The sequence below is a fragment of the Scyliorhinus torazame genome, chromosome 8 (genome assembly GCF_047496885.1).
Source record: "Scyliorhinus torazame isolate Kashiwa2021f chromosome 8, sScyTor2.1, whole genome shotgun sequence".
Taxonomy (NCBI): domain Eukaryota; kingdom Metazoa; phylum Chordata; class Chondrichthyes; order Carcharhiniformes; family Scyliorhinidae; genus Scyliorhinus; species Scyliorhinus torazame.
Genome location: NC_092714.1, coordinates 41,406,190 through 41,424,064, shown reverse-complemented (window position 1 = coordinate 41,424,064; position 17,875 = coordinate 41,406,190). Strand labels below are relative to the sequence as shown.

The following is a 17,875-nucleotide window of genomic DNA, read 5'->3' as shown; positions in this document are numbered from 1 at the left end:
GGGACTCTGAGATGACGCACTGCATCACTTAATCCAGCAATGTGCCATGATTGATTGTGCGACAATTCACCAATTGTTTGTACAAGATGTTTATTGGACTTTCGAGGGTTTTGTTTTTAGTCATTGCTCCTGGGATTTTGTGCTCATTAGGGTTAGCGTTAGAGTTTGATTGTTCATATGTTGAAGATACCCCAAACAGCATCTCTGTCAGTAGTGCAGCTTGCCTCTGGTCTCACAGTTCTTCAGTGTGTTGTACCAGAACTTCGGCAATATGTCAGTTATCTCAAACCAACATTTTACTCCTGGAAATGTTTCCTGCTTAGCAATTTTGATGATAACTCTGAGGAATGATTTGGAGTGTAAGGCTAATTACTTCATAAGTAAACATTTTGGAATTCCTTGTTTTGGTCGACTAGTTTTTCATCTGTTTGTTCTTGCAGTTGGGAAGACGGACTGGCTTAGCACTGATTGGACTATTTATGGATCTCTTAAAATTGCTGTTATGGAGATGTGAACAGGTTGATGATATCATCGAGACAAAATCCCTAAGCGAAACTGATCTTTTCTTCGACCTCGATCCTGCCTTGGATGGAGAACTACTGAAGGAACAGGTATTCACACAGAGTCCTTTATTCTGTTTTTACATTTTTTTAAAAAATAAAACACTTAGAATACCGAATTCATTTTTTTTCCAATTAAGGGGCAATTTAGCGTGGCCAATCCACCTAGCCTGCATATCTTTGGGTTGTGGGGGCGAAACCCACGCAAACACGTGGAGAATGTGCAAACTCCACACGGACAGTGACCCAGAGCCGGGATCGAACCTGGGACCTCGGTGCCGTGAGGCAGCAGGGCTAACACACTGCGCCACCGTGCTGCCCCTTCTGTTTCTACATTGAGGGATTTTGTGTTTAGTCATAGTCCCTATGGTTAGGGTTTCATTGTTCATGTTTTGAAGAGGACTATGGTAGCATCTCTGTCCGTAGTGCAGCCTATCAATAGTCTCATGGCCCAGAGGTAATTTATGCAAGTAGCCAATTTAGATCAAATCAATGGGTCGATGAGCAGCATGATGGCGCAGTGGTTAGCACTGCTGCCTCACGGCACCGAGGTCCCAGGTTCGATCCCGGCTCTGGGTCACTGTCCATGTGGAGTTTGCACACTCTCCCCTTGTTTGCGTGGGTTTCGCCCCCACAACCCAAAGATTTGCAGCATAGGTGGATTGGCCACGCTAAATTGTCCCTTAATTGGTGGCAGGGAGTGACAATTGAACCCATGAGAGACTCCGCCTCCCCCCCCACGCCTGTAATAACACCTAGGTCACAGTTGCGGCCGCTGGCAGTCTCCTGGAGCCATTGGTCCTCTAAAATAAGGGCAAGATAACTGCCTGTTTTAAAAATAAAGAAAAACTTACCTGGACCCTCTCTCTGTCCGTCTCTGTCTCTATCTATCTATTTCTATCTCTATCTATCCATCGATCGTTGAATTAGCAGCTCCCATTTAAGGCCAATGGACTGTCAATCTGTGAGTGATCATAGAATTTACAATGCAGAAGGAGGCCATTTGGCCCATCAAATCTGCACTGGCCGTTGGAAAGAGCACCCTACCTAAGCCCACACCTCCACCCTAACTCCATAACCCAGTAAGCCCATCCAACATTTTTGGATACTAAGGGCACTTTACCATGGCCAATCCACCTAACCTGCACATATTTGGATTGTAGGAGGAAACCGGAGCACCCGGAAGAAACCCACGCAGACACAGGGAGAAAGTGCAAACTCCACACAGAGAGTGACTCAAGCCGGGAATCGAACCTGGGACCCTGGAGCTGTGAAGCAACTGCGCTAACCACTGTGCTACCGTGCCCCCCCTGGGCTTCAGTTGGCCCTTCAGCCTCAGAGATTCATAGGGTGATGGGTCCACTCCCTGGCCTTCAATTGGTCATCCCTTTAAAAAGAACCTTGGGCGTGTCTGGAACATGCCTTGCAGGATAGGGACCCAGAACTACACCTTGCTTTCTCGATCGGCCAATCAGAGTCGACTTACCAACCTGTCAGCACCCTTCACTCTGAAATTTGGTATTCCTGCGATGGTCCTGATAAGTGTAAGACGAAAAACTTTGACCTTGTGTCTCCCTTCCAGTAATATTCAAGTTCTGTACTACCAGACAATTGTTTCACTGTTGGTGTTGTGTCTTTAATCATCCTCTATTAATTTCAGGTTCTGGAAAGCATGTTGTCAGCAATTTTTAAACACCCGACACTGGAGCAGTGGTTCTTGTCTTTGGAATTACAAACTCCACCACTGCACAGCCTAAACCCCATCAGTTTCAAAATGTTGTCAGCCCTCCTTACTTCTGCCACCCTGAACCTCCTCCAACAGAGTGCCCCGACTTTGCAGAGACTTGGCCGCATGAATGTGGTGTTAACTTATTTTAAAGCAATAGCAGAAGGTATATTGAAAGAACTTGAAATGAAAAAGATGGCCAAGGAGGAATCATCGGTGGGGGATAAGAAGTCCTTACCTTTAGAGGGCCTGGAGATTTTGCATGGCTCTATGGATACAGCTCAAATCAAAGAGGTTGTGGCATCTATGTTGGAGCTCCCGGAACAGTTTTTGGTCATTCAGTGTAAAGCTGAGAATGGAGCTGATGGAATGAAAGAGTTAAGCCATTATGGAAAGGCTTTGGTCAAACTCCTGACAGAAAATAACCAGGAGACTCCAGGCCGAGGCGAGCTCATGTTGTCCTGCAACCATTTCAGTGCTTTAGGAGCACTCTTGCAGTCCTCTAACAGTGAACAGCTGAAGAAGGTTCTTCTGGGAGCCCTAGAAAAAGAACCAATCTTCGCCCAGCTCGTCAGAGCAGATGTATTTGCCTTCTGCTTGAATCATGTGACTGAAACTTCCCTCTCAATTTGCAAGTTCCTCATTCAGCATAGTAAGACTCACCTTTTACAGTTGGAACTTTGGTGCTTAGATGCAGGAAGAATTAAATATCTCCGAAAAAATATGGGAATTTACCTTTCACTTCTTAGCACATATCTACAGTACCGAGGAAAGAGTGACTATGCCCGACCAAAAAAAGGTGATTAACTTTTTGTTATGTATTTTATATATGTGGGGAGATTTTGAGCCTGCACTAACCGTGCGCAGGATCAGCGGCGCAGGCGGAACACCCTGTGAACATCGGGGTACGCGATTCCCAGTTTTCTCCGCCCCTCGCCCACGATGAGGTTCACCGCCTTTCATTTTAATAGACTACATCAATTTAAATCTTACTAGCGGGCTCCCCGCCACATGATCCCTCACCCCCTCCATGAAATATTCATTCCTTGTCGACTTGACATCATGTCAGCGAGGTTGACAACAGGTCTGGCCAGACGAGAAGCAGTGGAGGCGATCTCTCCGGGGACGCAGGAGTAAGTATGGGGGGGGGGGGGGGAAATCGGGTGGAGTGCCAGTGCCAGCGATACTTCCACGGTGTAAGTTGGGGGGGGGGGTGCGGTTGGTGCAATGCCGGCAAGGATTGTCAGTTGGGGAGGCGGGTGAAATGCCGGTGAGGGTTGTCAAGGGTGGAGGGAAAGCCCCGACACCTCCGTGAAGGTGGCTGGGGGCCGTTGGACTACAGCGCTGATCGAGGCAGCCTTTAAAGATGGATTCCGATCTCTGTGGAGCTGGTTCCCAGCTCTCTGAGGCCCCACCAGAGTGACGACGTAAACCACACCCACTCTTCGTTTTCTCCGAGAGGCTCAATATTTGGAGAGAAAACTGGTTTAAACGATATCGGAGCAGAATAGGGCCATATGGCTTATCAAGTCTGCTCCACCATTAGATCATGGCTGATCTCATCGTGGCCTTAACTCCACCATCCTGCTGGTTCTCCATAACCCTTCAACCCATTACCAGTTAAAAATCTGTCTAACTTCTCCTTAAATTTACTCACTGCCGCAGCATCCACTGCACCTTGGGGTAGCGAATTCCACAGATTCACAACCCTTTGTGAGAGGTAGTTTCTCCTCAAATCTGTTTTAAAATTTGCTACCTCGTATCCCAGGACTTGCACCTCTCGTTCTAGAATGCCCCGCAAGAGGAAGCATCCACACCACGTCTACTTTATCCATACCTTTTATCATCTTCTAGGCCTCTGTGCAACTGGAGAGTTACACGCCAGTTTTCAGTCTGAGCCTGACACTTTGCCAAATTCTGATATGATTCCGCCCATGATTTTCTATTACTGTCCTTCCCCCACCCTTTCCATTCTGTTTCTCTTACAGGGGCGGGGGGTTATTAAAATGCTGACTGTGGTGAAAATCTTTCCAGCTCCTTTGTTGCCATTTAACATTTTGCAGATGCCACGATGGAAATGCTTTATTCGTTATTGACAATAAATTGCTGCTGCAACCCCTGCCAAAGTGCCACTTCTCCTGATGTATCAAGTGACTCGCTTTTCTGACCTCCAACCCTCAGAAGGTTCTGAGTTGGGGGTGGATGGGGGATGTGGTGTGCTCTGCAAACTTTGCAGCAGTTGATTGCTGTTCTTGTGTGAAAGGGGGTGTAGATGTAGCTGACCTATTGAATTGTCTCAAGCTGTAACTTCTCAAGCTGATGTTTTTCTTGGCAGGAAAAAAGTGAACCTTCAGTGATAAATCTGTTTAAAATGTTTATCTGAAATAGGAAGTGGCTTCAATAAAAATGGACCACAGATGAACTTTTGTTGTGCCTCAGTCGTTACAGAAATAACAAAATGGAACATTGAAGCAGACCAGTATTAAATTGACACCTTTGTGACATACTTAGTAGGATCATGTGATTCACTTAACTCTTTGGCAGGGTCTAAAGATGTCTTCTTGTCCTAATTTAGTACTTGCAGATGTCCTGATGGTTATCAGACAGACCATGTGGAAGAAACTCGTGAGCTCCATTACATCAGATGATCTATCCAATGAACTTGATTTACAGATGCAAGTACTTGCCAGATTAGTACAGCTAGTGTCATCACGTGAAGATTTGTCATGCATTATGGAACAGCTACCCGCAGTGCTGGACAAAACAGCAAATCCTTCCAGGTAGATGCCTTTGTTTTCTTTCCAACTACCATGTGCATTTACATAGTGCCTTTACTGGAGAAAAGCATTCCAAAGCAACAGAAAACAAACAATACTGAATTAAGGAAGTGTTGGAGCCTGCCTAAAATCGGAAAATGGATGTTGAGGAGGCTCTTTAGAAAAGGCGAGCGAAGCAGGGTAGAGAAGTTAAGAGGTGTAGATGAAGAATTTTGAACACCGAATCCATGCACCTAAAGTCACTGAATTCCCAATATTCTGGTCAGTGGGTTATGTTTCTCGGTTCAATTGAATTTTCTGCCTCATTGAAGGGGTGAAGTTAATAATAATAATCTTTATGAGTGTCACAAGTAGGCTTACATTAACACTGCAATGAAGTTACTGTGAAAAGCCCCTAGTTGCCATATTCCGGCGCCTGTTCGGGTACACAAAGGGAGAATTCAAAATGTCCAAATTATCTAACAAGCACATCTTTCGGGACTTGTGAGAGCAAACCGGAGCACGTGGAGGAAGCCCTCGCAGACACAGGGGGACTGTGCAGACTCCAAACAAGACAGTGACCCAAGCTGGGAATCAAACCTGGGATCCTGGAGCTGTGGAGCAACAGTGCTAACCACTGTGCTACCATGGCACCCACATGCATTATTAATTTTTGCATCAAATAAATGATTCTAAACAGTTCTATGGGTTCTTAGCTATAATTTTTCAGCTTGAAAGAAGGAATCAATTAATTGCATTATTGCAAAAGGAGCAACTTGTATATGTCCCTTGGCACTTTACAGCCAATTAAATCGCTTTGAAGGCTAGCCTCTGTTGCGATGTAGGAAATAAAGAGCAGTGGGTGTGAACACAGCTAGCTCCCACTAACAGGAATGACAGATAATTTGCTTGGGTATCAATTAAGAGAGAAATATTTACCAGGACACAGTGAGAATCCAACCCCCTCCCACCCACTAGTCTTCTTCGGTGTAGTGCCATGCAATCTTTTGTGTCCACCTCCAGGGGGGCAGAGTTTATCACATCGAACAGACAGCAGCCCCTGCAGTGCAGTGCTCCTACAATGCCAGGTTTACATGCTCAGATCTTTGGAATGGGACTTGAGCCCGTAAATTGTTGACTCAGAAACAAAAGCACAACCCACTGAGCAAGTTGTTGATGACTTCAAACGCAAATGAGAATTTAGCTTGCTTTATTTCAAAATCACGTTTGTAAATATTGTGTTTTTCACTACGTCTACCTTGTAGCCCTCATACATTTACATAATTGTTAATCATGGAATATTTGGTCGATGTGAGCGGCACTTTTTTTTGTGAACTACAAAGGCATTCAGTGTGGCACTGCGGCTCTATGCATTTTTTCAAGTTCCCTAATCAGTTTCTCAGCTCCCATTTCTCTTCTAATTTCAAAAAAAATCAACAGGTTCTGTAAAGTAAGAGTAATTTAATTGCAGATGGACTTTGGCGGATGCAGTCTCCTGTGCACTGGGGGAATACCCTGCGGACCAACGCTCCTGGAGAAAATCCCTATTAAAGGCCTGTCTCTGTTGGATAGCAGTTACCTACAGCAGCAGCAGGGTGCAGGAGGAGAACATGATGGAGACTGAAATGATAATGCTGGGCAGGTTACAGGAACTGGTGGTAAGTGATATATATCCTTACTCGGATTCAACCAGCAATGATCAATTGTGTTGCACTTCCAAACCGCTGGAGCCAAACTTGTTTCCATTGTCTTCTGTCCCATTTGCAGGTTTCAATTGGTGAGGTCGACCCAGATGATTGGAGCAGTTTTTTAAAGAAAGGACTAAAGTAAGTTGAAATGTAAATTCATTTACATTTAAATGTACTAACATTGCAGAAATAGTAGATATTGATAACGAACAGTCCTTTATAATTGTTAAACCGTACACATTGCGATACTGCACATTGTTAACTCCCAGATTCTGGCTATCATTTGAGTGAGTGCTGAGTGGACATCTTGCGTGTGTGTGTGCACGTGCGTGAGTGTCGAAGGTCAAAGGTAGAGAGGGCACGAGAAGAATGAGAGAGGAGTCGGGGAAATAAAAGCAAAACACTGCGGATGTTGGAAATCTGAAACAAAAACCGAGAATGGTGGGAAAACACAGTTCTCTGGCAGCATCGTAGGGAGAGAAAGCAGAACTAATGTTTCAAGTCCTCACGACTCTTCATCAGAAATAAAGAAAGGGAAAATATTTGATTTTGCGTACTGTATAAGATGGAGTAGAACAGAATAGAGCTAAGAGAGATTGCAATACCGATGTAGCAAAACTTCAGAACAAGTGATAGATGGCTCACTGGGGGAGGGGAAGGGAGGGTTTCTGCAAAGAAACAATTAAACAAAAACGGAGAATGCTGGAAAAATTCAACAGAAGTTAGGGAAATGTGCAAGACAATGCAGATGTGGAAGCGGTTAGTGAACGTTTTCTTGGGGCAGAATTTTACATTCCGCAAGCAGGTTCTGAGGTTGGGAGTGGTATGTCAAATTGCAATGGTGGTATTCCCTCCGGGTCCCCACCCGACCCAAGCTGGTTGTGATTTTAGACTCGGCCGGGCTGGACAGGCCACGGATAGGAAACCACCCTTGCTCCAATTAAGACCCTTAAGTAGTTACTTAATGACCATTTCCCGCCCAGCCTCAATCTTTAGGCTCGCAGGCAGGTGACAGCTCTGGCCGGGAGGGGGAGGGGAGGAGGGTGGGGGGTTTGCAAAAATAAAGTAATTTCAATCTTGGGCGGGAAGGTGAGTGGTGCGATGTGGCGGGGGGGGGCTCCATCACAAGCCCTCTTCTGACTGGAGGCGCCCTTTGCTAGAGGCCCAGTGACCTCCTGATCTCCCTAGCGACCCCTGCCACTTACCTATTCTCTGGGACCCAGTGCCAGGCAGCTCTCTGCAGTGTCGGAAGAAAGAAAGACTGAGGAGTGAAGTTTGCGATCTTGTTGAAGACTGAGTTGGAGCAGAAGATGGCGCAATAAGTTTTTGTTTTTAGACATTGAAGGCGCAAGGAGCAGAATGAATGAAGGATGGCTTATTTGGAGCTTAGGAAAGGAAATTTCACCAGAGCATCAAGCACAATAGAACGGATAAAATAGAAAACATTGCACAAGTAAACAGTTCTAATTTTATTTCTGCTTCAGATGATTTCTCTGTTATAATGGCAGGTATCGCTACAGAGATTGGGCATTTATGGAAGCCCTCCATAAATTAATAGCAGTGTTGTATGAGAATGAAGATTTGGCTCAACGTTTGATCCCACTGCCTATGATTCATGCGATGGTCACAAATCACTCCCTGTTTCTGCCAACCATGCTGGGGGCCAGAGAGGATCCGGATGGAAATGCAAAAGCAAGAGGTATGACCAGATGCAGTGACCCCTAGGATAGGGACTAGAAGGATCATCCATAGTTTTGTATCTCGAATGCCTCCTGGAAGTATGTGTTTGTACATAAAAGGAGGTGAATAACAGCTAGCATTGCTGTACTCTGGTGATTACCTCATTTAATCACTAAGTAAATAAAATTATTTCATAATTTTAAATAGACCCAAGCGGTTTACAGTAGCAGGTTTCCAGACATGTTAATGACCTGGAACTCACTGCCTATGAGGAAGGTGGAAGCTGAAGCAATCAATGATTTCTATTAAGACCCAGGAGGCTTGAGTAGGTAAGTAAACGGTAGTTTATTAAAGTCAAAGGAAATGGCGCTACGGCAGCACACGCACACCAAGTCCCCGTTAGGATGACCAGAATATCAGTCCCTGACCAGGCCGCTTTTCTCTAGTTTAGTAATGAGCCACAGCTGGGCAGGCCTCCGCCCACTAGCGGGAAAGCTCGTATTCCACAAGTCTCATGGAGAGATCAATTAGGGTATCCCCGTAGGACTCATGAGGGTTATTACAATTTCAAAAGGAAATTGAATGGGCACTTGCAAAAAATAAATGTGCCGGGCTACAGGGAACGAGCAGGGGAGTGGGACTGACTGGATTGCTCTGTTGCGAGCTGCCATGGACTGGACTGGCCAAATGGCAACCTTCTGTTCTGTAAATAACTATTTCCCTTTTAAATATATCTTGATTCTGCGCCTGAATTTCTGGGGCAACGGATTCCACATTAAAGTTATAAGGAAATTATGGCACAGAATGGGACCATGCGGCCCATTGACTATAAGACGTGGGAGCAGAGGTCTTTCATGGCCTTTCAGCCCATCAATTTGTCTGCCATTCAATGGGATCATGGGCGTGAATTAGCGGGCGCGATATCCGCAGGCACAAATCCCATAATGGCCGCTAAATCTCACAAAAGGCCAAAAACGGGATTTGCGCCAGCGAGATTTCCAATTGCGATCTTCCCAGCCCCCCCCCCCCCCGATAACACGTTGCAGGTCCACGCACAGGAATTGCACGAACCTGATTAACATGAATTTGAATCCATTACCATATATGTAGCATGGTTAACGTTGGATCTTCAGCCCCCATCAAATCTTCCCATCGACCAGGCGTGATGTCACGCCGGCGCGAATTAATACTGCTTTTTAAAAATGGGAACCAGACTGTGTCGTGTCTTTGCAGACTTGGCGCCACATGGCAGCGGAGGACATCCGCTTCCTGAAGCCATGAAGGCCACATCAACCCTAAACCTCCACGTCACAGGGTCCTTCCAGGACTCCATGGGGGACCTTTGTGGAATGGCACAAGCATCGCCCATGTATGGATCCATAGGGTGATGGATATACTGTATGCTAAGGGCTCTAACCTGGGCAGAACAAAAGAGTTACGGGCTTTTGGAGCATAGCTGGTCTGCTGCATGGCAGCCATGTACCCATGTAAATCTCCTTCAAAAACTGGAAGGAGTTCCAATCACGGCAGCACGGTAGCATTGTGGATAGCACAATTGCTTCACAGCTCCAGGGTCCCAGGTTCGATTCCCAGCTTGGGTCACTGTCTGTGCGGAGTCTGCACATTCTCCCCGTGTGTGCGTGGGTTTCCTCCGGGTGCTCCGGTTTCCTCCCACAGTCCAAAGATGCGCAGGTTAGGTGGATTGGCCATGCTAAATTGCCCTTAGTGTCCAAAATTGCCCTTAGTGTTGGGTGGGGTTACTGGGTTATGGGGGTAAGGTGGAGGTGTGGACCTTGGGTAGGGTGCTCTTTCCAAGAGCCGGTGCAGACTCGATGGGCCGAATGGCCTCCTTCTGCACTGTAAATTCAATGTAATCCCTCTAACCAGATGCTATGTGACCACCAGCTGTGTTTCATGCACGTGTGCCGTTTTCCAGGGAGCATGCATAATAGATGCATCTTCGACTAGTTGCAGATCCCTGAAACCTTTGAGCGACACCCCAGGCAGGGGTGACCCTTTGGGGCCGAGGGATATTACCTCAAGGAGCGTCAGATGACGCCAGTGCTTAAGCCGCAGACCGCTGCAAAGGCCAGGCACAATAAAGCTCACAATGCGACCCAATCTGTCATTGAGCGATGCATTGGCCTGTAAATGATCCAGTTCTGCTGCCTTGACAGGTCCGGTAGCGCCCCACGATACTGCCCCCAGAGAATTTCCTGCATTATAATAGTCGGCTGTGCCCTCCACAACCTGCTCTGCAGCAGAGTGATGAGCCTCCTGAGGACGACCTCAAGGAGCGGCACGTGCCCTCAGACGAGGAGGACGTGCAGGAGGGGGTCGAGGAAGAACCCGCTGAGGACTCAGAGGATGGAGGCCAGGAGGGTCATCGGTGCACATGGCCAGGAGGGCTAAAGATGCCCTCATCACCTCCCGCTTCATGGAGGAGAACAAGCTTGCTATCCGGCAGCGTGACCGCCCCCCAGGGCGTGGTGACTCCTGGGCAACCAGGAGATGAAGACACTGAACTTCAGGGTGCTGGGGCAGGGGGGTCCTTGAGCGCTTGCTGCCCAGTCAATGCAGGAGGGTGATGGTGACTCACAGTGAGGAATGGTCTGTGATGTTGCTCAGCTGTTGCTTATGTCTGACTCCTTTCTGTCTGCCTCCAGCACACTGACTCCCCAGCTCATGTCGGAATGAGGTTCTGCCCTACATTCCTTTCTTCCTTCGCTGTGGCGGGGGATTAGGGGCGAGGGTCTAAGGTTCACTGAATCATATCTGAGTCCTATCACAGTGCAGGAAACATTCTATAATAATCTTTATTTTCACAAGTAAGCTTACATTAACACTGCAATGCAGTTACAGTGAAAAGCCCCTAGTCGCCACGTTTTGGCGCCTGTTAGAATACACGGAGGGAGAATTCAGAATGTCCAAATTACCTAACAGCACGTCTTTTGGGACATGTGGGAGGAAACAGGAGCACGCGGAGGAAACCCACGCAGGCACAGGGAGAACGTGCAGACTCCGCACAGACAGTGACCCAAGCCGGGAGTCGAACCTGGGATTCTGGTGCTGTGAATTTGCACTAAGACGTCATGTCGGCCCACTGTGAACAGTTGTGTCCCGCTGGGGAGAAGTGCCATGCAACTGAGATAAAAGCAAATTACTGCGGATGCTGGAATCTGAAACGAAAGAGAAAAGCTTTGACAAAGAGTCATCGGACTCGAAACGTTAGCTCTTTTCTCTCCCTACAGATGCTGCCAGACCTGCTGAGATTTTCCAGCATTTTCTCTTCCATGCCACTGAGGTGGGTTACAGACTCTGAGGCATTAGTGTGGTGAATAACAATAATTAATTTGGTGTCATATCAAAATATGGCAACTGACAATCTCCGCCAACCAGTCGTGCCTAACTTCACCAATGCCCAAGCTGTGCCCTTATAAGTCCTTAGCCTTGAGAATCCTTCCACTTTGTCGAGGTGTCCCCCCAGGATGCACATCAGAGGCGGAGGCGGCCTGATGCATTTTCATGACCTGTTAAAAAATAAATTTAGAGTACCCAATTCTTTTTTCCAGAGTCCTGCTCTTCCCCTGTGAGATCCAGGACTCTATCCTCTAAGGAAGTCAGGAACCTCAGTTCAAGCAGCCTACCACCCGTCTCCTCTCGCTCACGGTGGTTGTGGGCAAGCTTCTCCTGCGGGAATACAAATAGGATGATGTGAGCTGGCTACCTGGCGGGACAGATGTTGATGAACCCTGGCATGTGTAGGCACTGTGCATAAGCAGGGAAGCATTCTAATGAGGAGTGCCCGTTTGTTGGAGGACGTTTGTTGGAGGTTGGGTGCTGGGGCCCTACAAGATGGCAGCATGTGGGATCGAGGTGATATTCTGAGGGGCGTTGGCAGGGTGGGGTGCAGGGAGGATTTACCCTGACAGAATGGAATAGGTCATTCAGCTTCTTGCGACACTGAACCCCCTCCTCGTGTGCAGGCTGCTGGCACTGACCAGTACTGCCACTGTCTCCCAGGCGGGATTCGTAACTTTGCTGGAGGGTCTCATGTCATCTCGAGGGTACATTGTTGCCTGCATCTCCTCCACGGCATCCAGCATATGGGTGAGGGCCCTCTCCATGAATCATGGAGCTGGTTTCCTCTATGCCATCCTCTTGGCTTGAATGAGAGCAAGTGCTGTGGAGCTGTTTAAATGCAGATCCCCCTTCATTCAAGTGCTCAGATGACCCCGGAGCAGGAAAATCATACGCTTCACACCTCAAGTGTGGTGTTTTTCATATGGGTGGGGTGGGAGGGGAGTGGAAAGAATTTCTGTCTAACTTGGTCTTGAACATACTTAACAATCCAGCTTCTACAGCCCTCTGTGGTAAAGAATTCCACAGATTCACTACCCTCATGAAAGAAGAAATTTCTCCTCATCTCTGTCTTAAATGCCCTTCCCTCTGGGCCGAGACTCTCCCACAAGAGGAAACATTGCTTGGCATCTATCCTGTCGAGCCCCCTGAAAATCCTATGTGTCTCAATAAGGTTGCCTCGCATTCTTCTAAATTCCAATGAGTACAGGCCCAACCTACTCAACCTCTCCTCATTAAAAAAAATCCCTCCGTACCCATTGAGTTCATACTTGCTCTCTTTAGAGGAATCCATTCTGCTCCATTCTCCTGCTCTATCCTGGTAGCCCTGAAAGTTTACTCCCTTCAAGTGCCCATCCAGTTTCCTTTTGAAATCCTCCATTGTCTCTGCTCCAACCACCCGTGGGTGACTTGCAAGATCACTAACACTGACTACATTAAAAAATTCCTCCTGTATCTGTTGCCCAAAACCATAACCTAGTGTTCCCTATTCCTTGTACCATCAGCTAATGGGGACAATGTTTCTTTGTCTACTTCATCTAAATCTTATCCACCTCTATCAAAGCTCCCCACAATCTCCTTGTTCCAAGAGAATAACCCCAGCTTCTCCAACCTAATTTTGTAACTAAAATCCCTCATCTTTGGAACAATTCTGATAATCCTCCTCTGCACCCTCTCAAAAACCTTCGCATTCATCCTAAAGTGTGGTGACCAGAATTGCATGCAGTGCTCTAGCTGTGGTCTAACAGGAGCTTTTTTTGAAAGGTCCCGCACTTTGTACTCAATCTTCTATTTATGAAGCCCAGGATCCCATATGCTTTGGTAACTGTTCTCTCAATATGTCCTGCACCTCAAAGATCTATGCACACTGCACATTTTTAGAGCTATGCCGTTTAGCCTATTTTGTCGCTCCCTATTACTTCTGCTAAAAGGCATCATCTTGCATTCTCTGTAGTAAATTCCATCTGCCACTTTCGTGCTTATTCTCTTAGCCTGTGCCCTGCCTTGGTCAATTGGCATATTCCAATATCCAGGTCATTTATATTTAGCAAGAAGAAAGAGCACTGAACCTTGGGGGATACCGTGTCCACTATCTTCGTGTCTGGAAAAACATCTAATTTACTGCTGTTTTTTGTCCTTCAACGAATTTTTATCCAAGTTGACAGAGACGCTGCATTTCCATGAGCCTCAATTTTGTTAGTCAGCCTTTCATGTGGTACTTCATCAAACACCTTCCTAAGGTTCAAATAGACAACATCCATTGTATTCCATTCATCAACTTTCTCTGTTACTTCATCGGAAAGTTCAGTTGGCACCCACCCTCCCACTGCCGTGATGTTGAGCTGACCAGCCTGTAGGTGAAATGACATGAAAATCGCTTATTGTCACAAGTAGACTACAAATGAAGTTACTGTGAAAAGTCCCTAGTCGCCACATTCCGGCGCCTGTTCCGGAGGCTGGTGCAGGAATTGAATCGTGCTGCTGGCCTGACTTGGTCTGCTTTAAAAAGCCAGCTATTTAGCCCAGTGTGCTAATCCAGCCAAACCAGGTATCAGGAATGCTCCTAAAACCTTTTGTTGAACAAGATTGTCACATTCTCATGTTGTTGCCCACGTGGTGCAGATTTGAATGTTACATTTTTGTCCTGGATTCTCATGTCACGAGTAAAGAAAATTATTCTCTATCCACATAACAATTCAAATCATTATTCTAGATACTAAATTCGATCACACTTTCATCTCCAGGTAATGTAACACAACATTACCAGAGTCTTTCATTGTATCGCATTCAGTACTTTCATCCAACATACAACCTGGTGAATCCCCATTTGCTCTTTGTACAAAGCCTATATGTCCTTTCCAAGATTCAATTGCCAAAATGGAACATGATGACGTACAATGTGATTATTAATGTAATTTGGTACATTGTGCAACAGCATGAAACAACACCAGTTTAAAAGACTTTACATTAACATTTTGTGATTCTATTTCTGTAGATGCTCTACTTGAGGTGATGCTGGTTTTGGTCAGACATTGTCCATCTGTGTGCAACAGCAGTCATTTTGGTGTTTTACTGGGGGCTTATGGAGCAACACTCAGTGACACAGGTAAATCTCTTACTTCTGTGTTTAAATTACACAACTGGACAACAAACATGATCATTCACATTTTATTTTTTTACTCTTTTCCATTATAAAGATCAGAAATTGCTGATGATCCTGCAGTCATATGAGAAAAACAACATAAGCCTTGCTGAGTTCAGGTGAGCACACTTTCATTTTGCTCCATGTGTAATCTGCATTACAATAATGTTGTAACCAGCAGAATGAAAACCAAAGGCTTCTTTTTCTAAGCACCTCATTACTAAGGCTATATAAAAAGAAGGAATTTGTATTTGCATAGCACCTTTCGTGACCACAGGACATCCGAAAGTATGCGCATTCTTGTGCGCACTCTTGTAGATGAATGCAGTAGCTAATCTATGCACAGTAATATCATACAAACACCTATTCCCTTGCACAGCAATGTTGAGCAAATCCGTCCTGTCATGTGAAATCACTGTTTAAACAGTAACATTTTGTAAATGGTGGACCAGCATCCTTGATGTCCTGCGGTGACTAAGCCATTAGTCCAGGGAAGGCTCCAATGTAATCACTGATCTCTGTTAAGTTAGCTGATCTTAATTGGAATAATGTTAGGGGAGCTGCAGTTTACTTCAGTGATCCAGGGTGAGCGATGAAAAAATTCTCAGATTCCCAACTGTGGTGACCCTTTTCTGGAAATACTTGTATTGGGTGATACTGAGCAGCGTAACCATGCCACATCTCAGGGTCAAGTACTTGACCAACATTCACTGTCAAAAGCCCCATGTGAATAATGACCAGTTGGGCAAAATACAGAGGTGTGGTGCTTGTATGGAGTTTGCACTTTATCACTGTGACTGCATGGGTTTCCTCTGGGTGCTCCGGTTTCCTCCTACAGTCCAAAAATGTGCAGGTTCGGTGGATTGGTCTTGCTAAATTGCCCCTTGCTGTCCAAAAGGTTAGGTAGGGTTACGGGGATACGATGGGGCCTGACTCTAGGTAAGGTGCTCTTTCAGAGGGTGGGTGATGCGATGGGCCGAATGGTCTCCTGCCCTGCAGGGATTCTATGAACTAGCTTTGTTCTGTTTCAAAGAAAGGAATGCTAATTATATTAAAGAAAAATACTGCGGATGCTAGAAATCTAAAATAACAGCAGAAAGTGCAGGAAATACTCAACAGGTCTGGTAGCATCAATGGCAAGAGAAAACCGGTTAATGCTTCGAGTCTAATATGACTTTTTTTGTGAACACAGATGTTAACTATGATTTTGTTTTTGATAGTTTGGTGAACATTCTTTAACATGAGACCATTCACAGTGGCAATGCATCTGGAAACTGACCCCCATCATTCAGGAACCTGTATTTAAGAGGAAAGGAATTTGAAATTGGAAAAGGATGGGGATGTAAATCCTGATAAGTGAAAGATATTGCTGATCTTCTGTTTCCAGTGGAACATAATTTTTTTGAAAAGAAACACTAAGAATTGTGAAAGATGGTTGTAGGAAATGAGACACCCAAATTCCATTGTTCCAATTATATTGGCTCCTCATGGGGAGACTTAAACTGAACACAATGGGATGCCTTTATTTACCAAATAATGTTCTGCTTCATTGATACGTTCTTCTTGGTACAAAGCTTTTCGTGAATGTTTTAGGCAAAGTAAATATATGCATCGTTTCCACAATTTCCACAGAGCTTTTGAACCTAGTTGTATTTCAGATAAATGGTGATAAATGTCTGTTTCTCAGGCTGTTATTGTGGGGTCCAGCAGCGGTGGAACATCTCAAGATTCGTAAGAGTCTGGGGAACACCCTGTGGCAACAACCAAGCATGGAAGATACCCTAACACTCCTGGACAGGGAAAAAATGTTCCAGACAATTATTAACTTTCCTCAGCATCGCCATATCCTTCCAGAGGTGTGTTTTAGTTATATTACTTTGGTGTTTTTTTTTCTCTTACTGTATCCTTAATACATTCTGTCGGCGTTAGGAGTAAGCTGATGGAAAGTCAAGATAAGCAACACTCTGAACATGTCCAATTTTACACCCAGCTGTATTTCACAACAGTCAGATCTATGTCGCTATTTCATTTGTATTTCAGGATGCAAAGGAATTAACCTTCAAAGAGTACAATAGTAAGGAGCCGCATAATCTCTATGACCCTTGTTTCTTGCTACCTCTCTTTAGTGGTTTAATTACATCAGGTATGTAAAAATGTATTCTATTTTTTTTTAAGCTGGCCCTTCCAGCTATAAGTTACTGTGACTACCTGCAATGAAGGTGTTTTGAAATCCAGCTTTGTTTCTTGCAAAAATGTAGCCAGGAGCAAAGTTGGAGTGAAGTTTTAGCATTAGAGGCGAAGTTATGTATCAGTTTTACTTTTTGCATTACCATTGTTGTCCCTCAATGGATGATGACTTTATCATTTTCTTTGAAATTTTTCTCAAAGCTTTAACAATGCACAATTTGAATTAATGCACAGTAACTGTAGAAACCTGTCAAATGTTACAAATTCTCCGGAAATATCTTAATTTTAATGGTAAAAGACACCTGGGATTTTCAGCCCTCCCCTGTGGTGAGTCTGGAGGTGAGGCAGGCATTTAATCAGGTGGGAGGGGTGACAGGAGGGACCCCCAACCCCCACCCCAACTTCCCATCTCCACCCCGGTCAGTCCTTGGCGAGAAGTCCCATGGGTGGCCCTTAAATGATGCTCACTGAAGGGCAGCGACCCAATGGTGGGTGGGGCGCTCGCCATGTGAAGAGCACGACATGCAAAATGGTGCATGGTTGCTTGCAGGCCCTCAGGGTGGGAGGTCCTTTGTTTAAAGGCGCAATCCAGGGACCTGGCATAAACAGTTCCACCTTTTCTAGGCTAATTCATGAACAGTATCACATCCACCTCTTCGATAAGCCATTTTCTTTTTGACCACTGCATATTTGGTATTTCTGTTACGTCCAAAAGTTTACATGAAAATCAACGCAATGGTTGATTCATATCCTTTGCAAAAGCTATAGCAGTGGTG

General features: G+C 45.6%; 1 protein-coding gene across 1 annotated transcript in view; it reads left to right on the top strand.

Annotated features, from left to right (window-relative positions):
- Positions 1–17,875, top strand: part of urb1 (URB1 ribosome biogenesis homolog) — a 167,105-nt gene that overhangs the window by 91,913 nt on the left and 57,317 nt on the right. Inside the window, exons 21-30 of the mRNA XM_072513439.1 lie at positions 441–611; positions 2,221–3,085; positions 4,862–5,066; positions 6,514–6,700; positions 6,810–6,868; positions 8,239–8,429; positions 14,766–14,876; positions 14,968–15,031; positions 16,600–16,768; positions 16,953–17,055. Coding sequence (XP_072369540.1) covers positions 441–611; positions 2,221–3,085; positions 4,862–5,066; positions 6,514–6,700; positions 6,810–6,868; positions 8,239–8,429; positions 14,766–14,876; positions 14,968–15,031; positions 16,600–16,768; positions 16,953–17,055 — 2,125 coding nt within the window. The remainder of the gene's footprint in view (positions 1–440; positions 612–2,220; positions 3,086–4,861; positions 5,067–6,513; positions 6,701–6,809; positions 6,869–8,238; positions 8,430–14,765; positions 14,877–14,967; positions 15,032–16,599; positions 16,769–16,952; positions 17,056–17,875) is intronic.